General features: G+C 42.6%; 1 protein-coding gene across 3 annotated transcripts; it reads right to left on the bottom strand.

The window, feature by feature from the left end:
* On the bottom strand, positions 1-26,371 carry PPEF2 (protein phosphatase with EF-hand domain 2). 3 transcript variants are annotated; one of them, XM_070394799.1, is made up of 17 exons: positions 26,282-26,371; positions 21,496-21,612; positions 18,210-18,337; positions 18,005-18,062; positions 16,479-16,654; positions 14,984-15,098; positions 13,742-13,788; positions 12,762-12,928; positions 12,259-12,295; positions 12,017-12,166; positions 8,050-8,433; positions 7,061-7,246; positions 5,848-5,990; positions 3,591-3,697; positions 2,526-2,689; positions 1,080-1,167; positions 1-734 (listed from the first exon to the last, which is right to left on the bottom strand). In XM_070394799.1, the coding sequence occupies exons 2-17, from the start codon at positions 21,548-21,550 to the stop codon at positions 451-453; spliced, it is 2,289 nt and encodes a 762-aa protein (XP_070250900.1). In that variant the 5' UTR covers positions 21,551-21,612; positions 26,282-26,371; the 3' UTR covers positions 1-450. The 3 variants fall into 3 exon arrangements, with proteins under 3 accessions (XP_070250900.1, XP_070250883.1, XP_070250893.1); XM_070394782.1 differs by lacking the exon at positions 8,050-8,433 and having other exon boundaries at positions 26,282-26,366; XM_070394792.1 differs by lacking the exons at positions 8,050-8,433; positions 26,282-26,371 and having other exon boundaries at positions 21,496-23,050.

Raw genomic sequence — 26,371 nt, 5'->3', positions numbered from 1 at the left:
TTATTAAAAAAAAGCAGAACATTAAATTATGTAATACTATAGTTATAATAAGAAAAAGTAATAAAAAGAATCCATATGTTTAGGTCATGGGAATACATAAATAATTTTTTATAACTTTCCTTTACCAATATGACATTTTAAAAGTAATAAATAAAAGGTGAAAATGGAAACAATGAGGGAGTTGAATTATCAGTGATTCATAACTGATAATATATGGGGTAGGCTTCAGACTTTAAAGATACGAATACTTGGGTCCCACCTTGTGAAAATTCTAAATACATAGGCTGTCACCTGTATATTTAAAAACACAACACACACGCACACACACCACCCTGCACCCACAAATACAAAGGTGATTCTGATGTATGCTGGTTGGCAAATTCTCAGCATAAAGTTTCACAAATGTATGGAGAATAAGGAAGCTATTCCAGTGATATCGCTTGGCATCGCTTATGAGGCAACTTGGGTAACAGAGACCAGGCTGTCCTCAGTGGCAGGCCAGGAGCCACTGCCCTTCGTGTTGGTGGCTTGTGGGCAATCTGCGGCGTTTCCCTCTGAGCAGGACTGCTCCACGAGGCGGACGGCCTCCAGGAACTCATTGATGTCAATGTGGCCGTCCTTGTTGAAGTCAATGCTCCGGGCAAGGTCACAGATACCGTCGTCTGTGATGTCCATCTTCATATGGGAGCTGAACAGCTTCCAAGTCTGTCTGAACTCGTCCAGTGAGATGAACCCTTACCAGAGAGAGGGAAGTCATTCAGCTAGTCAGTCTAGTTTTCAAGGTTCATTTTCCTCTGACATTCTTAGAAGAACACCTGCTCTCATCTACTAATTATTATTCTCCCTATAAGAAGTTCTCATTCAGTTGGTCTGGATTCTTCTCTGCCCAAGCCCTCTCCTATATAGACTGCTGGTATTGTTCAAGAACTTTTCTGGTTTCTGCCATTTATAAGCATTGCCATTACTTCCTTGGCTTCCAAAGGGCTTCAGTAGAGAGCCACATACTCAGGAAGAAGACTAAAGGGTGGGAGGTAAAATATTTGCTGTGTCAGAAATGACAGGAAAATGAGTGCCTTTACCTGAATGATCACTGTCTATGATCCTAAAAATGGTCTCCAGGTTAGATCGGTTGCGATACAGTGTTTCCAGCAAACTCGACTGTATGTTCTGTAAGAAAAACTCACCTTACTTCTATATCCTATGTTTAGCTTTTCCTAAAACATAATCAACACACAATCAATCCTGACAATAAGACACTCTTAGAAAAACCTGAAGATGTTTTACCATCTCTTCACCCTCAACCCCCTTCAGCCTGCCAAATGCTCTAATCAGCGGTTCTCAACCTGTGGGTCACGACCCCTTTGGGGGTCGAACGACCCTTTCACAGGGGTCGCCTAAGACCATTGGAAAACACATATATAATTACATATTGTTTTTGTGATTAATCACTATGCTTTAATTATGTTCATTTGTAACAATGAAATCGGGGGTCACCACAACATGAGGAACTGTATTAAAGGGTCTCAGCATTAGGAAGGTTGAGAACCACTGCAAATGGCTTAAGAGTTTGTAGCACCTGGTAAAAATGTTCTAAAGTTGACCAGGATGGTCACTGCACATATCTGCGAGTATACAAAAAAAATCATTGAATTCTACATTTCAAATGTGTGAACTGTATAGAATGTGAATTATATTGCAATAGAGCTATTTTAATAAAGTACCTAGCCCACAGCTTCAAATACATTACGCATTCAACAAGTTTTATTGAATAAATCCTTTTTTAATGGAGGAAGCAGAATGAAATCAAAGAAGTCAGACCTGGGTTTGAGTCTCAGTTCTATAACTTAGGAACTCTATGATCCGAGGTTGGTAGCTCAACCTCTGTGATCAGTGTCCCCAGGAGTACAATGGGGCTGATAATACCTATCTCTTGGTGTGATTTTAAGGATAAACTGAAGCAACATATGTAAATCCCTTACTGTAAAGTCTGACACATGGAAACTCAACAAATAGTGGTTCCCTTTTCCCATTCATCTTCCTTTCTGGGTTCTCAATATTTGGTTGATCTTATTCAAAGTTCTCCATAAAGTTCTTACCATTTGCAACAGCATGGATGGAACTGGAGAGCATTATGCTAAGTGAAATAAGCCAGTCAGAGAAGGATAAATATCACATGATCTCACTCATTTGTGGAATATAATGAACAACATAAACTGATGAACAAGGACAGATCCAGAGACGAAGAGGCATCGATCGGACCGTCGGGCCTCGGAGGGAAGGTAGGGGAGGGTGGAGGTTAAGGGTGAGAGATCAACCAAAGGACTTATATGCAAGCATATAGGCCTAACCAATGGACACGGACAACAGGGGGGTGAGGGCATGAGTCGGGGGGTAAGGGGTAACGTGGGGATAAGGACACATATGTAATAATCAATAAAAAAAAAAATTTAAAAAACACACAAAGTTCTCCATAAGGGGCTTCATGGTCCACAGTATGCCCTCATCCACCATGTTCTCATCATTACCTCGTGACTCAGTTGTTCTTTGGCCAAGTCCTCCAACCAGGACTTGTACTCCAGCATGTTATCTGTTGAGCTGTTCACCAGCTGTGGCCTTAGCATCCGCCATGGCAGTCCTAGATGTAACACAGACTCCACAGCGGCTGCCCAGTCACTCAGGTTGATTGAACCTACAGGAAAAGGGCTAACTTGTTGTCTTGTCACCTATAAGCCCAGTTTCCTGCCCAACAGTGGGTACCATTTTAAGCTGACATCCTTCTTACTATCCGTAGGTAATACAAATATTAGGCACTGTCACTATTTTTGTTGGTCATGGTCATGAAAGTAGAGTTGCCAGATAAAATACAGGCTATTCAGTTAGATTTAAATTTCAGACAGACCACGAGGTATAAGTATATCCCAAATATTGCATGGGACATACTTATATTTAAAGCTTTTTATTATCTGTCCATAATTCAAATTTAATTTGGCATTCTGTTTTTATTTGCTATATTTGGCAATACTACTGGAAATCACACAAAACTCAGACAAATAACAGGAAAAACCATTATACAAATACAGCACTGGTTGTTTACTTGTATAGGAAAAAAATATTGTTATGACTGTATGACAGTTACTGCTGTTTTTTAATATGAGTACATGTAGTTAATGTCTATTACACATTCCAAAAGACAAAATTGCCAGTTTTTATAATAGAATGAAGAACAGATAAATACACACTTGACAACAAGAAGTCAAATCATTAAAATTTGCTAATCTTGGGAAAACTTCTGTAACCTGCCCCACCTGTTGTTTTTTGCTTAGTTCTGGCCTTGTCACCCTTCCCTTGACTTCATTTCTTTTCACCATCTCCATCTATATTTAGCCAAGTTCATATTGTTAAGAGCATGGAATTTTAATATTTAGAAAAGATAACTGGGGCATTAACTTGAATTAAATGGAGGAAGTAATCAAAGAAGTCTTTTGGCCATCTGTTCATTCAGCAAATATTTATTTGCTAACTACTGCGAAACAAGTTTTTGTTTTTTACCAGCTTCCTTCTCTTATGAATATCTTACTTGATTAACTTACCAGTTTTACCATTATCATGCTTCTTAAATTCCTCAAGAAGATCTGAGGAATGAGCAAATAACTTTCCCCGCAGAGCTCTTAGAGCTGACTCCTCTACTCTGCTAATCCTGGCACAGAAGAAAAAAAAAGGAACATTTTACTAAAGAAGAAATAGTCATGGGTTTCTACTATATTTTGCCTCTCTCGTCCTTAATATCCCAACTTCCCAAGGGCTCAGTTTTTGAGGGAAGACTCCACCTCTTACTTCTGCCCCCGGCCCCCTGCTGCCCCACTTTTCCCTGCTGTGCACAAATAGGATAAATCTGAAGTATTCTGTGGAATGCTGCTGTCCTGCCCAGTATGGAATACTATGGTAAAGTTATGTAACTTCACTGTACCTCAGTTTGCCCATCTGCAAAATAGGGATAAAAATGTTACCTACCTCACAAGATTATTGTGAAGAATAAAAGAGTAAATTCATGTACTGCACTTAGAAGGAAGCCTGGCACTTAAAAAGCACTCAATAAATGATATGCTTTCAAAATCATGCTTTCCTTGTAATTTATTATTACATTAAACAGTCACAAGGCAAGATTTATGAATAACAAAATAACATTGATTTCTTTTTCTCATAGTTACAATACCCACTGAGGTGGGTAAGACTATTATGCCCATTACAGAGTACGTAACAAGCCCAAGGTCACATAGCTAATAAGGGGTGGAGCTAGGACTCAATCTTGACAGGTGGACGCCAGGCTGGCTAACCTATTGCTGTGAGATGTGGATTTACACCAAAAGTAAGTGAATTCTGAGTGAGGATTTCTCTAAGTAAAACACATGATCCTGAGTTCTTGTACAACAAGACATCAATTATGGCTGGTCAGAAGCACTTCCCCTCTTCCTTCTAAGTTCTCCATTGTGGTCCAAATAGTTGAAGTCGTTGGACAAGTGACTTCTGGGTGCTGTTGTACTTGCTTTGATGCAGTCAATGAATATTTCAAAGAGCTGAGTGATCTTTCACTATGTTATTAAACATATTATTTATAGGATTCCCTACAGTGACTCCTCTTGTAATGACAACACTGAAATCATATGAAATCATGGCATTTTGGGTGCCTGGGCCCCACCCTTGGATACTCTAATCTGGTAGAACTGGGATGAGGTTCAGATGACTGATTTTTTTTTTTTTAATAAAGCTCCACAGATGATTCTGCTGCACAGTAGGTTTAACTACTATTGTTTGGTGAGTTTAAATTTTCATATAATATTTCTTTTTAAAGTAATGCTGGCCTTAATTTTTTAAATAACTTGACTTTAATAATTCTGAGTGTTTTGGACTCAAGAATGATTTAAAATAATGTATTTTTATAGCACTCTCATAAAGCAGATGCTAAATATTAATGTGTTCTTTTCAATGGATTTATACTAACTTAGTTTTGATTTCAAATTTAGTTCATCTGATAATTTTAAAAGCTTGTTTAGTATCACTAAAACTGTATCTGTTAGTAGCTTTATATTCTGGAGCCCACTTTTTGGTGGGAGGCAGTATTGCGTAATAAGTGTATGAGTTCTTAAATAAGACTACCTGGGTCAAGGCTAACTTTCACTGCTTATTAGCTGTGTGACCATGGGCCAGCTGACTTAACCTCTGTTCCTTAATAATTTCGTATGTAAAAGTAGAAATTATTACATGATGTATTTCATAAGTTCATTGTGAGACATATATGGTTTATAATAACACTTAATGTGTGGTATGTTCTAACTAAGATTACAACTCAGAATCATCCCAACAAAAGCCATTCAAGTAATATTATATATTTCCTTCCCAGGAGGAAAGGGCCATTGTTAACAGGTTGTGTACACTGAAATCCATCTGCCAAATCCCCAGAGAGTACAAGGACCTTTGGCTGGGGTTGACGGGACAGCACAAATTCTTTAAGGATGAGAGAGAACAGAAGAGTGACCCTGGAAAGAGTCGGTGGCTGGTCCATGGATTTTACCCACGATGCACCCACTGAGAAAAACTGCAATAAAAGCAAATTTGCAGGAAACAAACTTGTTCCTTCCATTAATGATGAAGAGGTAGAGATTTTGGGGTGTGTGGAGAAGGAAGAGGCCCCTGCCTATAATGTCTATGATAGATCCGCCTTACTTCTGAAAGAGCCAAATTCTGAATTCTCACTTAGAATTTAGATAAATGTAGTCACATTTGACACTTCGAAGGTTCCACAAACACTATAATTCTGCTTTTCTGAAGTCACTCATGGGAAAGTCTTGCCTTTGCCTCATGGTCAGCATGTGGGTCGCCTTGTTAGCTTGATACTGCACGATGTGTGGGGCCAAGGCTGGCCCGAGTTTGACATAGGCCCCTCTGTTACTGCCAACTGCATAGTAGTTGGAAGCGGAAAAGATGGTTAACACCTAAATCAAGAGAAGAGAGACAGCCACTCAGGTTCACTGGAGAATCCTTTGCCCTCCATCCTAGAGGGTCCAACCCAATTTCAGGGGCTGCTATTTCTCCTTGACCTCACCTATGGGTTTATTTGAAGTCATTAATGCTAGCAGGGCAGGAGCTGTGACCCAAGTAATAAAAACTTGAAGTCTGATAGAACATCCACAACGCACTTTCTTCACATTTTTGTCCCAAGTAAAACTAGGAGGAGTCAGAGAAAAAAACTTAATTGATTCCACTCAGAGGCCAGCTGGACCCAATGAGCTAAGGCGGCCATTATAACCAGCACGCAAATAAGTTGCTAACTAGCTGGTGGGAGGCCTCAAAGAAGTTTCCCACAGTGCGGAGCCCCCAAGATGCTCTGTGAAAAAAGTTTCCATTGTCAATATATTGGAAAATGCTAAACACTGCATCTCTTTTTGGAGACTTACAATGAATATAGGAAATTAAAAGTCCTTAGAAGTCCTGTAATAAAGAAACTTATATAAGTATTTAACTAAACATTTCTCATATTACTTGATCTCTTATTTTTTCTGCATGGAAAACTGCTATTCTCCTGTAGAATTAATATTCCTGGGAATACTCTCACCCGAATGGCATTAGCCCCTAGGCAAACACTGCAGGATTTAGAGATGCCCAAAGGTTAGGCAGGAGCAGACAAACAAACCAGAATCCCTGCCTGGGGCACAGTGAGAAGTCCTGTTACTCTGTGCTGCTGTTTGAGACACGTGACAGCGAGCAATGTGACTGAAAGAACAGAGATGTGGTGGGGAAAACCCCAGGCCATATTTGCATCCATGAGATGGAAGCAAACTTCCCCTTACTCTCCTCTCAGGGTATCGGTGAGTGGTGGCCTCAAACAAAACTGAATTTTAAAGAGGCTCTAAAAGCCAAGGATAAATTACTGTGAAGGACTCAGTTATGGTTTGCAAGTGGGTAACAAATACAAGGCACAGTTGGTTGTGGGAAGCCTTCACTAATCCAGACCTGGGAAGAGCAATAGGGACCGCTCCTGTGCTACTGCCGAGGGCCCACCCACCTTGCGGCTGTGGCAGAATTCATAGCCTTCGGGTTTGCACTCATGTGAGCGGATCAGGAACTGCAGGTTATATTTCTGTAGCAGCTGTTTTGTCACATTCGGCCCGAAATAGCAGCCTCCTCCTCGAACAGTGTTGGCCCTGCAGCCCTCCTGAGCCATGGGATCACTCCACAGAATGTCTACAACCTGGAGAGAACAGAGGTGGTGTCTTCCCTAAAAACTAGACAGATCCTCATTCAGAGTCATTTCTATGAATAGAGGAAGAAGAGGAGGAGGAAGAAGAGCAGAAGGAACAGCAATGAAGCGAGTTGTAATCTTTTTGCTGATGGAAGCTTTTGCTTTCAATTGGGAAAAAAATGCAACATCTGTAGGGCACAACAAAGCGAGGTGCACTAAAACGAGGTATGCCTCTATTTTGGCAAGCACTGTGAATACATCCTTAATATCCATTCTTCTTCCTTGCTAACAAAACCCTGATTGGGCGTTTGGGGTGGCAATGTGCCAAGCTAAATATTTGCTCTCTCAGCCACCCTTGTAGCTAGGGGTAGCCATGTGACACAGTTCCAGAGATTTTGGAAAAGCCTTTGGTTGCCTGATAACAGAGGAGGACAGAAGCTACTGACAGCCCTTTGGCTTTGAGCCTCAGCAGCCATCTTTCTTACACATTAAAACAAACAAAAAATAAAACAATAGCATCCAAGAAATCGTGGCTTACCTTTCACCCCAGCGATGTTAGGTTACTAAACCAAGTTTACTCAGGCAATGGAGCCTCCATCTTCCCATCCTTCACAAAACTCTAAAATATATGAGTCATCAGGCAAATACTAATCTCTTCCTGGGATGTTCTAACACCAGGGATAGAGAAAGGCGGGCAAAAAAAAAAAAATACCCTGAATTTACATGGAAAGATGAGATTTGATGTTTCTTTAAATCCTTGGTCCCTCCTGGTGGCAGCCCAATCCTAGGGAGCAGCTCCCGGCCACACCCACCTGCCTCCACTCCTCCTGAGAGGCCTCCAGCAGCTCCCCAGCTGCAGAGTCAGCTTCTGGGTTGAAGACCCAGGACTCCTTCTCCGTGATCACCGGGAAGCCTGCTTGCTGCCGGCACCTCTCCAGCTCCAGGTCCACGGAGCGCCTCGCCTGCCGGGAGAGCCCTCTGGGGTCCAGGGGGGTGCTGCAGGGGATGCTGGAGGAGCGTCCAGCTTTGTAGGTCTTGTGGGAGCTGAGATGAAGGGGCGAAGAGGGGAGAGAGCGGCTTTGGGGGAGAAACCACGGGGAGAGGCTCCCTGCAGAGCTCGTCTGCTTGGCTTTTCCCTTCTCCTCCGCTTGCTTCTCGTTCTCTTTTCTTGTTTTGCACCTCAAGGTGGAAACAATGTACAAATGTCCAGAAAACACAGGTGAGGGAATGAAACCAGAGGTCCTTTTTGAGCACCAGGCCAATGCTCCTCACACTGGGGTCCACAGGTAAGTGCTGGCCTGTGAACGGCTTGTCCTGACCCCGGACAAGACAGGCACAGAACTTGGGAGTGAGCCTTTAGAAACTTCTATAGCCAGTTGGTAGTGCGATGGCACTCAAGCACATGATCAGTGGCCTTATATTTTTTGTTTGAATTTCATTTTTCTAGTCATTCAGATTTTACGAAAGTATTAACCTGTGAAAAATTGGAAATTAATTGCCCGGTTGGCATGGCTCAGTGGTTGAGCATCAACCTATGAACCAGGAGGTCATGGTTCGATTCCCAATCAGGGCACATGCCCAGGTTGCAGGCTCGATCCCCAGTGTGGGGTGTATAGGAGGCAGCCGATCAATGATTCTCTCTCATTGTTGATCTTTCTATCACTCTCTCCCTCTCCCTTCCGCTCTGAAATCAAGAAAAATATATTTTTAAAAATTGGAAAATTATGAAGCCTGGTCCTTCACCACAGATAACTGGATAAATGCTAACCTATGTCATGATTTCTCTCTGGGAGCTTAGTCATTTTAGACAAAGATGAGAAAGGGCACCTCTCTCTCAGGAAGACGAGCCCTTACTGACTTTTCTGTTGTTTCACAAATACTACAGCAGAGGAGAAGAAATGCAGCTTATGGCTGAGAAATGTAGGAACAGGGAAATCTTGACACTTGCTGGGAGACCACATTTTACAGGAGTGCTAGCTCGTTTGTTAGCTCACCGGGCAGGGAACACCTCTTTTCGGCCTAATTGGGAAGAGGGTTGAGTATGGACCCTCTCACCGACTCAGAGTCATCATGGTACTGGGACCAGGATAAGAACGTAGAGGACAAGCAGAAAGAATTCTGATCATGGGAAAGCGAGGGGCCAGGCCACAGAGCAGAGCTGTTGCATCGAGCAGCCATTTGTGGCATGCCTGCGTGCCACAGGGATGTCAGTGACAAAGGTGACAGGGATATCAGTGGGATATCTGTGCAACACATAATCAGAGAACAAGAGCCTTCTGCAAATAGATATAAGAACACCAGAAACCATGGCCTGGCGTGGACTGGCTGAGGGCAAGAACAAAGAAGGCCACTCACAGAGGGTCAGCAGAACCTGAGTGATGTTTGAGGAGGAGTCCAGATTAAAGAGAACAGAACAGAGGTTATTCTCTAACACTGGACAAGTGCTAAGTGTTTCCTAGGCAGGTCCAGCTCTGGGCACGGAGAGTGAAAGGCCACAAAATGTGAATGGACTCAATCACCTCTAGCTCTTCTCATTGCCAACTCACATGGAGGGCCAGACTGTCCCCCTCAGGTACCGTTATTTTAAGGATATTATTATCTGCTTTATGAGGCATCCCTAGCTTTGATTCTTAAGGAGAATAACAGTGCTAACACATGGAGAGCCCTTTCCTGGGCACTTTATATGAACTAATTGCTTAACCCTGAGGCCACCCCTATAAAATACCATCCTCCTCTATAGTTTCACATGAATTAATTCATTGGCTTTTTGCTAAGCCACAGGAAGCTCTAGCAATCTTTCCCAAAGTCCCCACTTCTCCTATATTTACATAATTAAATGTGATTCTTCCCATGAGATAATCTGATCTATCATAACTTGCTGTCTCTACCTGGATGCAGCGGAATAGAAATGTTTGAGTTGAAACAAACAAACAAACAAACAAACACACAAGGACAATGAGGTACCAGACAACATGCAGAACTGACAAAGGAAATATTAAGAGCTGGTTTTACACCACCTGGGACCCTCCCTCTCAGTCAAACACGAAAGGGCTGAGGCTGTGGAGACACTGAGAGGAGTTTTGCAGGGAGCTACTGGAAATGTTGCCGGCCTCCCCTCTTCCACCTTTGCCAGGGGGTTAACCTTTCCTCTCACCCCCACGGAGTTTGGTGCGAGGGACACATAACATCTTTTAGTCATCAGGCCTCAAGGAACCATAGTCAAACCAAGTAGATAGGACCTGAATCCAGAAACCTCAGACTTGGAGCTGGATGCAAGTGGATGAGACTTGAGTATAGACCCCCTTGGGGAGGCGATGAACATAATTCTGTGTGTGGGAAGAAAGGCGTGCATCTGGGAGCCACAGGGACAGACTGAGCAGTGTTGCTACACGAACATCTGTCCATCTGTCCTCATTAGTAATAGAAACCCAGATTCTTACAGACACCCCCTGAGATAAAGACTACACCTTCCAACCTGCCTTTCAGCTAAGTGTTGACCTATGACAAAGCTGTGATCAGAAATTGTGCGTACAAACAAATGTCCTTAAAGGGGAGAAGCATGCCTTTCTTCTGCTCTCTAAGTTATGCTGGCTAGACTGGGGTCATGATGCCTGGAGCTCAAGCAGCCATGTTGGGCCATAATGCAACCTGGGAACCTGGGTCTCCGATGGCTTTGTGGTGTTACCATACCAGTCCTGGACCGCTGGCCTCCAGCTTTTATTTACATGAGAAACAAATATATATTAAGCCATTATTATTTGAAGTTGTCTGCTACTTCAGCCAAATGGAGTTCATACTATTTCCACTTACTGAATATAAATTTTGTAAGGCAGATGCACATATATCTTCATTTAATTCTCACAACATCTATGATATAGTTATTCATATCCCTATTGTACAGTTTTAGAAACTGAGGTTACACTAAGTTAAGTAACTTGTTCAAGGTTGCAAAACTGTAAGTAACAGGACGGTTTTCTTTTCATCATAGACTCTTACACGTTTATGGTATCTTATGGCTTCTCTGCTCCAACTGTTATTAGATCGGGGATGGAAACACATGGTACTAGCTCCTCACTTTCATGTCCATGGCAAACATCACTAATTGGTCACAGCAACTTGTTCCCTGAGCCCAGCCGTGGATTCTCAGTCCTTCTCCTTTTAATGGTCTAATGCAGCAATTTTCGAACTGGTGTGCCATAAGAATTATAGAAACATAATTTCTGCCAGAAAAACTATAGAATTTAAAACATGCAACACCTGAACATTTAGTCAGGGACACTGACCTCTTTTCCCTTAGATTGTCAAATTACTAGTAAAAAAAATGACAACAGCTAACACAATAGCCATTCAGTGTGAATGGATAAAAATTATACCTATTTTTTTGTCAGATCAGTAAAAAATATATTTTTTGGTGTACCACAGAACTTTATGTGCTATGAGTTAAAAAAAGGCTGAAAGTTGCTGGTCTAATTTTAAATATATATATAATGATTTCAGAGAGAGAGAGAGATAAAAACATCAATGATGAGAGAGAATCATTGATTGGCTGTTTCCTGCACGCCCCATACTGGGGGTCAAGCCCACAACCCCAGCACATGCCCTGACTAGGAACTGAACTGTGAGCTCCTGGTTCATAGGTTGATCCTCAACTACTGAACCACACTGGCCAGGCCTTTTTAGTCAACTGGAGTCAGCATGCAAGATAACATTTATTTTATGTTGATAGTGAAACGGGGTATTTTGGTAAAATGTGCACTAATTTCATTATCTAGTCAGTACCTTGTGCCTGTCTAGTTTAGACAAAAGCTCTAGGTCAGTCGTGTCTGACACACCACCGTGAAGAATCAGGACTTTCTCATCCACCAGAGTGGCCAGTGGAAGCCAACAGAAAACATCTTGCAGTCTTTGTAGTATTTTCTTGCCATGCATCTGAAAAATGATATGCACAAGACACTAAGTTTCAAATACTTCAGTCAACTATTCAGAGCTCAGAGAAACTTTCGCTTTTAGAGGCAGCACACCTTATATTTTTGCATCACTTCCTTGGTGAAGCCATATCTAGATTTAAAAGCAAAAAAATAGTTATTAAATTTAGTGACAGTCGTTATGACACAATTGCATTTTTATAATATACATATACTTATATATGTACTTAACTATATAGAAAAGAGACTAATCATCAAAATGTCTACAATTAAACATTATCTCTGGGTAGACAAGTTATCGTATATTTTAATTCTTCTTCCTTTTGCTTATCTGTATTCCTTAATTTTTCTATAGTTAAACTTTATTGTTTATATGATAAAGAGTATGGGTATGTAAAAAAAAATTAATGGTTTTAGTAGAATAGTAGGATAATGTGTAAATTTTTTTAAAACTTTTAAAATGTTATATCTTGTGTATTCTACTTTATAAAATTGAAAAACTATTTTTAAAAGCATCTAGCAGATAAGGAACTCTGTCAAAATAACTTTTTACAATTGCAACAAGTAAATATCAAATACCAAGCATGTTTTGGTTTTACCGTAAGTTCACCATGTGGTCCTCATGGTTTCCTCGGTTAAGATGGAACTCTTTGGGGTAAACCAACATGAAGGCAAAAAGGACCATCAGGATCTCTACCGAATCCTTGCCTCGATCCACAAAATCACCGTTGAACACATAGGCTCGCTCTGGGGATGGGAGGCCATTCTTCCCAACAAGGATTCAAGTCCCAGAGGAGGCAGAGAAAGAAGGGAGTAGGAAATCAGGTTAAGCCAACGTGTACTTGACATTTACGTCAGATCTAACACCAGTTCTGAGTTTTTGGCTCTCCTCCAAATGTAAACGTCAGTAAGAGGTGGAAATATTTTCTATTGGTCTTATATTTCCTTTCCAGCCAGGCTGAGGTTATGACATGTTCATAAAAATAAATGTTTTACGCAAAGCCCGAGTGTTGGAATGTGGTATGTGCAAAGGACACTGAACTTGTGACCCAAAGGCCAGTTTTAAGTCCTGGCAGCATTGTTTCTAATGAACAATAACAACTGCCAGCGATTCCTAAGGATTAAACAACATAATACATGGCAACACGCTTTGGGAAATGCAGTATATCTACAAAGTTATATTACATAAACAGAATATTCATATACTATATGTTGCTATATGCTCTGCATTTTATAATTAAAAATTGATATGAAAATAGCTTTCAACTGCTTTGATAATAAATAATTCTCTTTATTTGAAAAAAAGAAAATCAATTGCTGAATAATGATTCCTTCTCTTTATTAACCTCAGATTTTGTATTTTTTAAACAGTTTATATAGTGGAATATAATGCAATGCTGGCTTTTATATTATATATTGTCTACTGTGTGTTCTAATATTTTCTATATGTATAAATATGCTATGTATATCTAATATTTTAAAATCCAAGCAATACTTAATAATTTTTTTTTAGATACTGTATTCAAACTTCTCAATTATACCTCAGAGAAAGACAGAAACTTAAATTGAACATTCATACCTTATAAAATATGAATATTAAGTCATCCAACTGACCATGTAAATCTCCTAACAAAAACAGAAAAGGAATATCAGTTTTGGTTGGTCCTTACCATTGCTTCTCATTTTTTTACTCTAAAAAAGGAAAATACCCAGAAAAAAACTAGCAAGGTTAAGAAACTTATGGTTAGTCATTTTTCCACATGTAAGATAGGAGTAATTATTAATATCCCTCGTTGCAGGGGTAGTTAATATTGAAAGCAGAAACACAATATTTCTCCTGCATAATTATCATAAATAGTAAACAACCTGTCTTCTTACTGAAGCAAAGATGGGGCAGAATAGCCCGGGGCTGCAAACCCAGACGAGAATGGAAGACACTTCACCCCATCTAGAACAGAAGCTGCAACTCACCTATGGGTCAGTCTTGCAAGATTTTTCAAGAGAAGTTGGGAATCTGGATTTTAATATGAAATCCTCTAATTTTCAAATATTGGAAACTAATTTTTAAAATTTAAGACTATTTCAGGACCTATCTGTACGCTGCATGTTCCTAGAAGTGCCATTTTACAATACCTGCTGTACCACAGTCTGCCTCCCCTAAATTAAAGGGTGGGGTGTCCATCTATAATATAAAGTGTGGGGGACCATCTAAAATATCACTGAAAACATAAGGAGGTGGAAAAATGGACACTAACAGGATTTCTGTCTGGGACAATATATGTGGATGGCGGGAATATTCACTAAGCTTTGGGGCCTCGTCAAGCAATCTATATATATATAAGCCAAGCGACTGGAATGCCGGAACGACAGGAACAACTGGCTGCTTTGACAGGCACTGCAGCCCTGATCGCCCCCTTCCCCAATTGGGGGCAGGGCCCCCCACCTGTGCACGAATTCATGCACCCGGCCTCTAGTTATAAATAAACTATCTAACAAGGGAGGATCTGCAGGGTTTTTGTTCTGAATGGAGAGCATGAGTTTGGGGTCGAATATGAATTGCTTGGGAAAATAAAGAAGAGGCTGGCCCTGTGACCCCCTAGTCCTTCACTGAACCACCTCTAGTTTAAGAAACTGGAGCAAATATTCAATTGCTCTCAGTGTGAGGGAGTGAAGTCGACCTGCCCACATGGCCATTGAGTCCCGTCCCCCTCCCCATCTCTTCCCCCCACTCCCCCCAGCCTTGCCTTTCCTCCTCCCCCATCACAGGCAGAGTTTTCTAGTTTGGGTCTAGCATATAAAACCAATTCAGACCAGCTCTTACCACACACTGTGATCTCCTCACTGTAACAGGTGGAGACCCGATTGATGTTTGGCAGCTGTCCCAGATGTTTTCTGGTTTCATGCAAAAGATTCAAGACATAGCGAGCATGTAGCTGCTACTAGGAGGAAGAGGAGGGAGGGAACAGAACAACACTGATATTTGTGAGGGAAGATGGGCCTCCCCAAAAGTGAGCCTAGTCAACTGCCCCTGGGACCCTACGTACAGATCCTTTCTTTTTCATCCATTTCTACCCTTGTTTCTGCTTTCACTATCACCCAAATGTTGAACTAATTTCCTCTATCTGCTCTATGATAGCGGATAGCCTTTAGCTGGGGAGAAACACATGATTGTTCAGCCAAGTATGAATAAGTGCATGCATGCTGATGGTACTGAGTAATCCTGACATTACTGAGAAAATCACCCCAACTCCTCCTGCAGTGAATTAATTCATATGAAAGAGGGAAGGATTAGAATCTGGCATAGAGCCAGAATCCGACCACTTTTCCCCACCTCTGCTTCCACCACCAGCATTTCAAGCCACAATCGTCTTTCGCCTGGACTATTGCAGTAGCCTCTTGACTTGGCCTCCCTGCTTCAGCCCTTGCTCCTTACACTCTGTTCAGCACACGAAATGATTACTTTTAAAAGCAAGCCAGATGATAGCATTCCTGTGCTCAATGTCTCCCCATCTCTTTCAGAAGAATAAAATTCACCCCCTGTCCTCTTTGCCTCCATCTCCTAATACGCTTTCCCTGGCTCCCTCCTCGTTGGCCACAATGGCCTTCCCACGGCCCCTGAGCAGTGCAGGCAAGGTCCTGCCTCAGGCCCTTTCCAATTGTTCCCTCGGCCTGAAATGCTTTTCCCCAGATGTCCACGTGGTGCATTCCCTCACCACCTTCATTTGACCTTTGCTCAGAAATCACCTTTTCAGAGGCCTTCCCAGACCACTCGATAAAACTGCCCTCTCTCCCACCTAGAACTTAGTTGATTCTCTTACCACCTTCTAATACACACAATTTACTTGGGGCCTGGGCAAGTAATAATAAGTAAACTGTTCTGACAAGGGAGGGCCTGGCTATTTGGAGGGATTTTGTTCTGAATGGAGAGAATGAGTACATCATTTACTCATTTATGGTTATTTATTATGTGTCTGTATCCCTCTAGAATGTCAGTCCCATGAGGACAGGGAACTGTGTCTGTCCTGCTCATTGTTGTGTCCCCATGTCCAGAACACACTGGCTCACAGCGGTGCTCAATGATTATCTGTAGGATGGATGAACAAAGGAGGATTACATTATTAGGGGAAGTTTTGAGTGCGTAGGACCTGGTGATTGATCACAGGTCCTGTCTAAGCAAAGGAGGAGTGAGTGGAATCTCTCCAGTGGACCCATGACACAAACACCCTAAGTCTGGGGCCCTGCCTTCTGCTCTGATCTGCTCTCCCCCTGCAGGTGACCAGGAGTTGGTGGTGACTCGGGTTCCTGGGTGAGCTTACTTGTTTCAGTCTGAAAGCTTCCACCAGGGCAGTTGCTTGGTCAGGAAGGAGTGGGAAGGAGAGGCGTGGCCCCGTGTAATTGTCTGGCACCTCTATGGATTCATAGTCACTGCATTTCTCTACCTCGGAGTCCCGGGGGACTCTCTCCTCAGTAAACATGCGGTTCAGGAAGTCCCCTGCCAGGACAGAAAGGGTGGCGGCTTACAATCAGATATGCAGTCAGTCCTCAGACAACTCAGAGGAGTCTTTCCTTGGACCAGACAGTAGGTCCTCACTTAATGTTGTCAATAGGTTCAGTGACTTTAAGTGAAGCAACATATAAGAAAACAAGTTTCACCATCGGCTATTATATATAAACAAGAGTTATGTTCCTGCAGAATCTCGCCAACCTTAAAAAGTGTGAAGTGGCCAGTCTGGCATCAGCTCCAGCACAGGAGAGAGAAAGAAAAGGGGAAAGTGACGACAAGTTAGGGTGGGCAGGAGGCAAAGGTTATGTGTGTCCTTGTGTCAATTCCCTTCTCCTTTTATTTTAAAAGACTGAGATGTGTCAGACTTAGAAAGGACGGAAACTTAGGGGCCTAGGTTTGTTCAGAAGAAAAGAAAACCCTGGCCAATTTAGATCAGATGAGAGCGTCGGTGTGTGGACTGGGTTTGATTCCCGGTCAAGGGCATGTACCTTGGTTGCAGGATCCCCAGCCCTGGTGGGGGCGTGTGTGGGAGGCAACAAATCAATGTGTTTGTCTCACATCAATGTCTCTCTCTCTCTCTCTCTCCTCGCCCCCCTCCTCCTTCCCTTCCACTCTCTCTGGAAATCAATGGGAAAAATATCCTAGGGTGAAGATTAGGGAAGAAGGAAGAAGGAAGAAGGAAGAAGGAAGAAGGAAGAAGAGGGAGGGGGAGGGGGAGGGGAGGGGGAGGGGGAGGGGAGGGGAAAAGCCATGTGGGAAACAAGTTCCAGGGCATTTACGGTGCTCAGTGCCCTTCAGGCAATTTCCAACTGCCTGGCCCTGCATCTCTAGCCTGAGGGCTTTTCCCTGGATCCACAGAAAGCCCTGCTTGGCAGGCCTGAAAGGCTGTGGAATTAACAATCCTTCCTGTCTGCCCCTCCCGGCAGCTTCCAACCAATGACTTCCAGGAGCTGCCAATATAAGGACTAGGTTCCCTCTGCCTTCAGGTGGGATCATTCGGGCCTGTGTTTTGCATTATTTCCCAGGCACATTGAGTTGTTAGCTTTCTTGGCTGCCTTCCCTTCCCTGAATCCCTTCCCACTCCTTCCCCACCCACCCTGTTTCCTGTATTTAACAAATACACTCCTTGCACTCAAACTCTTGTCTCCAGGTGTGCTTCCGGGACAACCCAGAATACAAGTCCACTCTGCATTTATTTGTGGTCCTCCTTGCTCATTCCCAGCTGTCACCAGATTCATGTTTTCACTCCCTGTGCATCTCCCACCTCACCCCCGTAGGTCACCCCCAGACCTACGACCCCGAGACAGGAGGACGCGCCGGGTGGCAGCCCGTACTCACTCTCACTGTGACTGCTGGGGGTGAAGTGGTCCACAAGGTAGCTGAAGAAATCGTGGAGCTACAGAAGAACCCAAGAAGACTTGGCTTTAGAGGTGAGTGAGAAGAGGCCCAGGAGTGGTCCAGATCAGCTACACCTCTGGGCACCTGGGCCTTGCTGCCCAGGGGCTGGAAGGCGGAGCTGGAGGCGTCCCACATCCCACCGCACCTTGACCTGGTCTTGCTGCCCAGCGTACTCCATGGACTGGAAGATGCTCCAGGTGCACTGCCGCCTCATCTCCAGGCGTGCCATGTAGCGCCGGTACCATCTCTGGATCAGGGCCGCTGCCTTGAAAGCTGTGACATGGATGGGGAAGCAAGCCTGTGAGCTGGGATTCCCTGGGCCTGGGAGGAGAGGAGGGGCACCTCTCCCATTGTAATGTGGGGACAAGAGGGTGGAGGAGGCCCAGACCATAGGTGCTGGTAGGAAGGACTTGCCTTCCCCCTGGCTGGGGTGCTCTTTTCCCTACTTATGCCTCAGGCCACCTCCATTCTTACCTCTTGGTTCTGCTCCTATCACTGGAGGCGTATTGGATTTCCACTTTTTAATGAAAATATTTACATGAGTGGAGATGTAAAGGCTGGACTGTCAGGATTCTGAGAAGGGTATGAAAACTGGAGTGATTGCAAGGATGCAGCATCCTTGAAAAGTGGGATAATGCAGGCGTTGGCGGGGAGGGAGCGTTTTGATATTGTAACAATACACTGACTGTCAGGAGATCTGGGTTCTGGGCCTGAAACTGTTTTGAACAGCTTTGTGGCCTCAGGTGAGTCACCTTCATGGTCCTCAATGTTCTCATCTGGAAAAGGTGATGAATTACATGATGACCAGGGAAAACAAACAACAAAAACATGCACATTACGACACACTGTAGGGTCCAGTGGTGATGAGCACGTGCTGGGTTCTGTGCTGCTCTCCCCATATTCCAACATCCCCGGCTGTAAGGGTCCCCATCGCAATACCGCCATGATGGTGCTGCCTATCGAACACACAGGCAGCCTTCGGGCTGTGCTTTTGCCAGGACCTGTGCTGGGTGACTGTCACCACAGGATGGCCTGAGGACTTTTAATTCTTCATATGGTCTTTGGGACCTGTGGTCCATAGAGCAGGACAGCTGTCCATATAAATAACTAGATGCGTCTTAAGCTCAAGGCCTGGATGTGCCACTGGTGATGAATGAAGTTATTTGTAGATAAAGCTGGATCGCACAGGAAAGCCTGCAGGTTCACTCAGGTCAGCCGCGTGAACGGTAGACAGATTGACTTAATATATTTAGCTTGCATTAGGGAGCTAATACAATTCTTGCTGATTTCCCTAAGAAGAAAAATGATGGTGGAGTGGGAAAAGAGAACCTGGGAGGAATTTAAGCAGAGCTGAATTTGATTTCCTATGAGTGGGGAAAAAAGTCATACTGTAAATATTTCTCAAAGGCACTTACTAAACTATAAGTGAGGAGGTTGAAGCTCTACCAATTGCATTCTGTAAATGCATGTTCAGAAGAGTGAAAAACATGCCCAGGGTAAGTGCTACAGACTCCTTAAGAACACGTGGGAAACACTTGGGGATCTGGACCTCGCCCTAGACTTGTGGCATCAGAATCTCTACGGGGAACCCAGAAATTTGCAGATTTAACAAGCTCCACATGTGACTCTTACTTGCACTAAAGTGTAAGCAGCACTGAAGAATATCATGGCCATTAAGTTTCCCTGAGAATGTTGTTTGCTAACACCTCGCCTCACGCATTTTAAGGCAAGTACTGCCAAGTAGACATACTTACATCCTGTGTCCTGCTTCAGCCACTTAGGCCCGGGGGAGCAGGCAGCGCCTCTCTCTGCCTCTTTATTCTCCCTCCAGTTCTCTCTCTGGGGCTGGGGTTATCTTTAATTGAGATGGGCACTGTGAGGTACAAGATCGTTTTAGATCCTTTTTCCCATCCTTCCTAGTGCACGTATTTCATGCACTGGGCCTCTAGTATAACTATATCAAGGTTGATAAGTAAAAATATTGTGATCCTAAATACAAATTGGTCATGATTATTTTTATTTAAATAATATATTTTTTCTGAATCTGTTCACTAAAATAATGTAGAAATAATAACCGACCTGGTAGCAATGAATACCCTACACCCTGGAGAATAGCTATTCCTGGTCTGGGATCAAAAATGTGCAAGTTGAGCCTAGGACATATTGCCCAACTACAAAGCAAGGAAGCTGCAAGCTTACAGAGATGCACAGGCCCCTGTAAACAAGGTGCTGTCACTATTCCCTTTGCCTCCTCCTACACCTCCGCTGCTCTCCTTGGCCTCCTTTGCTGGATCAACCTCTTTCTACCTGATGCTTAAGTACTGGTATAAGTTTGGCTCTGTCCTAGGCCCCGGTCTCTGATCTGGTTTTACTCTCACTCTAGGCTACTTCAGTGACCCTCATGGCGTCAACAACCACCTACACTCTGATGCCTTCCAAATGCACATATCTCCAGCCCAACATTCCCCCCAAATGCAGATCTGAATATGCAGCTGCCTACTTAGCACTTCCACCTGCATGTCTCATGGGCACCGCCAACCCAGAGTGCAGAAACTCATCATCAGCGTGTATAACTCATCATCTTCCCTCTAGTCAAAATTGGTTCTTCTCCTTATCATTAACATCAGTAAGTGGTATTATCAACTACACAGTGTTGATAGCCGGAAACCTGGAGATCATTCTTGACCGATCCTTCTCCCTCACCTCATACATCTAATCAGTTAGATTCTGTCAAATCCACCTCCTGAATATTATCGTAGTTTGCCCTATTCTCTCCATCTCTACTGCCACCAACTCTGGACTAAGACGTCATCACCTCTTGCTTAGATGACTTTGGTAGCTTCTAACCTGTTCTTCTTACCCCCTTCAATCCCTTCTTCATGGAAGCCAGAAGAGTCTTTTAAATAAGGGTCTTTTAATATTAAAATCTTATTATAGAACTCCTATTTTTAATTCCTCAATGGTTCCTTATGCCTTTAGGATAAAGTTTAAAATTCTATAAGATCTCAGTGCTTTGGGCTCTGTCTACCTCAGCAGCCTCATGTCATGCTACCCTCTATCTCACTCACTTCAAACCATTTAGTTTCTTGAATATGCCTCCCTCCTACCTACTTCATGACCTTTGTGCTGTACCCTCTACCTGGAGTGCTCTTTCATCCCCTTTTTGCCAAACCCATGTCACTCACTTATATAGTTTGGGATAAACCCCAATGAACAGCCTGACCCCTTGAGTGAATTTTAATTCTGTCAAATATACTTCACCAAGTCCTAAGATACTCAGCTGAACATTCTGCTGGTCATAGCACAAGAAGAAGCTGAAGAGTTGCACGAGGAGAAATATAATGGTTTTTGCTTCTATCATGGCAAGTCCCTCCTTTGCAACATAAACTTTGGGGTACCCAGAACTAATTTGGGAGGTGGGAAACACATACCTTTTTCTGCATTCTGGAAAGCAAAATGATGGTGGGTTGAGGCGCCACTTCCCATGGTATAAGAACAATGTTTCTTCAGGACTCAGATAGCAAGTCCAAGGAAAAGTGAATTGTTTGCTGACAAAAGGAAGAGGAAATCTTCAATAGGGAGGTTCAGGCAGAGTATTAGTTCAGGTGCAGCAAATTATCTATGAACCTTGTCTCCCACATAATAAAAAAATGTGAGACTATCACCTCTCCAGTCTCAGTGCATGTGGTGTACCTCCCCTGAAAAGTCCCTCCATTTGTCAGTACGTATCTCTCTTATGCTTTGTACTTTTCTACTAGCTTTTCCCTTCCAGTCAAGAAACATACAGAAGTCTCCTCTCTTCTCAAAGCAATCCATCATCACCATCATCATCATCATCGTCATCACTATCCTTTGACCTCCCATATTCCTCCAGCTATAACCCAACCTCTCTTTTCTTCACCCCCAGGAGTAGACTACATATTTTCTCCTTAATTCCTCTTCAGACTTTAGACTACTTTTTAGAGCAACTTGCTGTTGTCAGAACAGCAAGGCCATCTGCCTCCACAAGCCACCCCTTAATTATAATTCTACTCCTTGGGCTTCCATGAGGCCAGACTCCCTTGTATTTACTCCTGCCTCTCTATTTACACTTTCTCCTTTTTGAGCTCATTTTTCTCTGTCCCTTTCTCAAATGTTGATTTTTATTTGTAATCTAGTCTCAAATGTCAGCTCTCACTCTGTACAAACTCCCTGGATGATTTAATTAATTATCACATTTTTCAACTATCAGTTCCCACCTCTCAAATTCATCCAACGCCATCCCTAAACATCAGCCCCATATACCCAGCTTCCTGCTAAACTTTCACTGGAGTGTCTTGGATTCCATATATCACAAATAGAACTCATCTTCTCAAAAGCCTACTTTTCCAGCCTCATCTCCTTTCTTCAAACTCTGCCCTTTGACCACCATGACCTTCGTGGTTTTGCTCTTACCTGGAATAATCTTCCTATCCCATCCTTTCTAACTTGTCCAACTCAACTCATTCCTTAGGGCTCACCTTAGGCATCACCTCTCTTAAGGAAGCCAGTTGGACATGCCCCACTCTGAGCTCCTGAATATTCTATTCACATCTTCATCACTATAATACTATATTAAAAATTTCTACTTTGTGTCTTTCTACCATTGGACTGTGAGTTCCTTCAGAGCAAAGACTGGGTGTGTGCAAATTCACCATTTTTATATCCAGGACTTAGCATGGTGCCTGACACTAATAGGAATTCAATAAATATTAATTTAATTAACTTTATGCCATATTAATTTTTATACAACAAAGATGAATCTTTCTCTAGCTCTTCTTCAGGAATCAATGTGAGATGTACTGACAATGTCAACAGTGGATTTCATTTCAATATTTCTCCCTCACTTCTACCTCACTCTCCTTCCTCTATTTTTGAAGGTTATTATATTGGGGATTGTCAACAAATGATCTTTTTCTTTGCAAATCCAAATGAAAGGCCCACCTTACTTTTGTTGATTGACTTTTAAAAAATTAATATTCAAAGAAGACTATAATTTCTTTTCTTGTGAGAAAAGTTGTTTCCAGATATGAGATGTCATGTAGTCCTAGCCAGTGCTCAGTTGTTAGAGCACCAGCCCATGGACTGAAGGGTCTCAGGTTTGACTCTGGTTAAGGGCACATACCTCAGCTGCAGATTCACAGCCCCAGGTGGGGACACATGCAGGGGGCTACCAATCGATGTGTCTCTCTCACATTGATATTTCTCTGTCTCTGTCTCTCCCCCTTCCTTCCACTCTCTCTAAAAATCAATGGAAAAAATAGCCCCAGGTGAGGATTAACAAAAAGAAAAAAAGAAAGAAAGAAAACAAAGATGTTGTGTAATCAGAATCTGAGCAGGAGGTAAAGTGAGAAGCCATCATGGACAAATCAGCCAAACTCCCCACACACTTTCAGAGCTGGAAGCGCATCAGCAATGATTGAGTCTGCCAGTGACTCATAAACTGCTTTGATAATTAGTAAACTCCCCAGAGAGCCATGTTGTATATTGAAGCCTTTGGATTTTGGCAGTGCATAGATGGGGTGGAGAATTCCAACTCAGCTTCTCACTAGATCTTAACCATTTAACCTCTTCGTTTTCTCACTTATATATTACTGAGAAAAATAAATATGTTTAAAGTGCTTTCAATATACAATAGAACCTCAATATATGGACCAAATCTGATATTATATTTATTTTAAAATATTAACAATAAAAAAAACATGTCCCTGGCTCAAATTTAGGAGGCAGTATAAGACATACTATCTCAATGCAGCATTGTTATGAACTGAATGTCAGGGCTTCCCTAACCTATATGTTGGTATCCTAACCTCCAATATGATTGTATTAGGAGGTGGGGCCTTTGGGAAGTAATTAAGTTTCGATGAGGTCATGAAAGTAGAGCCCCCATGATGGCATCAGTGTCCTTATAAGAAGAGAAACCAGAGCGCTCTCTCTTTCAGGGAAAGATGGCTATCTGCACGACAGGAAGAGAGCTCTCACCAGGAACCAAATCTACTGGCACCTTGGTCTTGGACTACTCAGCCTCCAGAACTGTGGGAAATAAATGTTTGTTGTCTAAGCCACCCAATCTATGGTATTTTGTTATAGCAGCCTGAGCTAAGCATAAGCCAATGTGAAGGTTACTGAATATTACTGGGTGAAGGCTTGTTGTTATCACATAAGTTCTCTTTTGCCCTTCAGATATCTTGTTTCTTATGTGCTTATAAATCCAAACACAGTGGTAGAATAAGACAAATCATCTATCCTATAAAAAAGTGTTGAAGGTAGAAATATGACACTGCTATAGAGTAAGAAAGTAATAACTCTCATGAGCCAAGAAACAACTTGAAACAACCTCTAGGAGTGAAAGGAATAAAGCCTCCCATCAGGCGGCATATCCAGTTGTAACTAACTCTGGGTCCCCGAGGACAAAAGGGATGTGCTTTCATATATCGTGGGGGAGCAGGGAGGGGCCCCCAGCTGGTACTACAACAGCATGGATGCCGGGGCTCCCTGCTCTGGGCCTCCAGGCCTCACCTGTTTCCCTGCCGTGTATGGGTCATGGTGACTCTATTTCGGGGTTGTTATGAGGGTGAAATACGGTTACATATGAGGAGTACTTTGCGAAGTTTTTCATTGTCATTTAAAACATAGAGGAGCTTTTTAATTGACACTTTCAGAAATCTCTTTAAAATTGTCTTCCCTCAAATTAAAAGCACCTTGAATAGTTATCAGTACAGAGTTGACAAAATACATCATGGTAAATTAAAAACAATGGGATAGCATTTAGCCATGAGCAGCCATGACAAAGGCTAGTCTACATGGAATAGTATGAAAATATTTCCAAGATATAGTGTTACATGAAGAAAAGCAAATTGCAGAACAGTATGCTTAATGTCATCTCAGCTACATAAAAAATATGTCCGTAAGTATCTAATCAAAGAGCATACACCAAACTGTGAACAGTGATGACCTCTGGAGAATGTGGTGGGGTGGGAAGTTTTCATTTTTAACTTACATACTTCTATTATATCTTTTATAATTAAAAATCATAAACTATATTTTTCAAAAATTTTTGCACATAAGAAATAAATTAGAAAAATACACTGAAGAGGGCATAGAGGGGATAAATGGTGATGGAAAAAATAAGATAAAATAAATTTTTTTAAAAGAAAGACACTGACTAAATAGGTATCACATTCAGCTGCGTTAAGATAAGAATGTGAACCCAACTGGCGTGGCTCAGTGGTTGAGTGCTCACCTGTGAGCCAGGAGCTCATACTGGGGTTGTGGGCTCAACCCCTAGTCGGGGGCTGCCTTGGGGTTTGCAGGAGGCAGCTGATCAATGATTCTCTCTCATCATTGATGTTTCTCTCTCTCTTTCCCTCTCCCTCTCTGACATCAATACAAATTTATTTCTTTAAAAGATAAGAAAGTGATATTGTCTGCAGACCAGCCGAGAATGTTTTAGAAGTCAATAAGAAAAATGAAGAGGAAAGAGCAATAAAATAATTCTCAAGGCAAAAAGTGAAAACTTTGTAAGATCATGAAAAATTAACTTGATGTGGCCTCAGATTGTTGGATTGTTCAACACCTTTGGTAACCACTAGCTGTTTCTCTGCTAGTGAGGCCCCGGCCAAGCCTGCTTCCCAGGTATCCAGCACATCTCCACTGCATGGCGGAGATGCCATGTCCCTCTAGGACAGTGGTTCTCAGCCTTCTGGCCCTTTAAATACAGTTCCTCATGTTGTGACCCAACCATAAAATTACTTTCGTTGCTACTTCATAACTATAATGTTGCTACTGTTGTGAATCATCATGTAAATATCTGATATGCAGGATGGTCTTAGGCGACCCCTGTGAAAGGGTCGTTAGACCACCAACGCAGGCGTGACCCACAGGTTGAGAACCGCTGCCCTAGGATTTGATCTAGCACCATTCATATCTGACATTATCATTAAAAAGTGTAGGCAATTGTTTATCTGCCCCCTAAGTGAACCCCCAAAATAGAAGGAAGATTCATCACCCAGGGCTTAACGACCTTGAACACGCAGAGCAAAGACCCTCTCTGGGTGAGTCAATGAGATAAATAAGGGGGCTTTCTCTGTCCTCTGTCCCCAAACCAAACCTATTTGTTTATTTCCTGTGTGAAAATACGTTTGTTGTCCTCGTGGTCTCATCCATTTCTGTACTTCAGGCTAGAAAGAAAGCTCTTACCTCCTTCGGTATGTTCACTACAAGGCGCAAGGCAGGAACCACGTTAACACACAGGTGTGCGCCACATCCTGATTCCACAGTTGGCTGAGG

The sequence above is a fragment of the Myotis yumanensis genome, unplaced genomic scaffold (assembly GCF_028538775.1).
Source record: "Myotis yumanensis isolate MYYU_CA2020_CCGP unplaced genomic scaffold, mMyoYum1.0.hap1 SCAF_1, whole genome shotgun sequence".
In the NCBI taxonomy this organism is placed as follows: domain Eukaryota; kingdom Metazoa; phylum Chordata; class Mammalia; order Chiroptera; family Vespertilionidae; genus Myotis; species Myotis yumanensis.
Note: the sequence above shows the minus strand (reverse complement) of the source record. Positions and strands in the feature narration are given on the sequence as shown.

Coding starts and splice junctions, on each gene's coding strand:
- PPEF2 (XM_070394799.1), bottom strand. CDS start 21,550: ATGGGAAGTGGCGCCTCAACCCACCATCATTTTGCTTTCCAGAATGCA. Junction 12,296..12,761: donor GACCACATGGTGAACTTACG/GTAAAACCAAAA, acceptor TTTTAAATCTAG/ATATGGCTTCACCAAGGAAG. Junction 12,167..12,258: donor AAGTGATGCAAAAATATAAG/GTGTGCTGCCTC, acceptor ATCATTTTTCAG/ATGCATGGCAAGAAAATACT.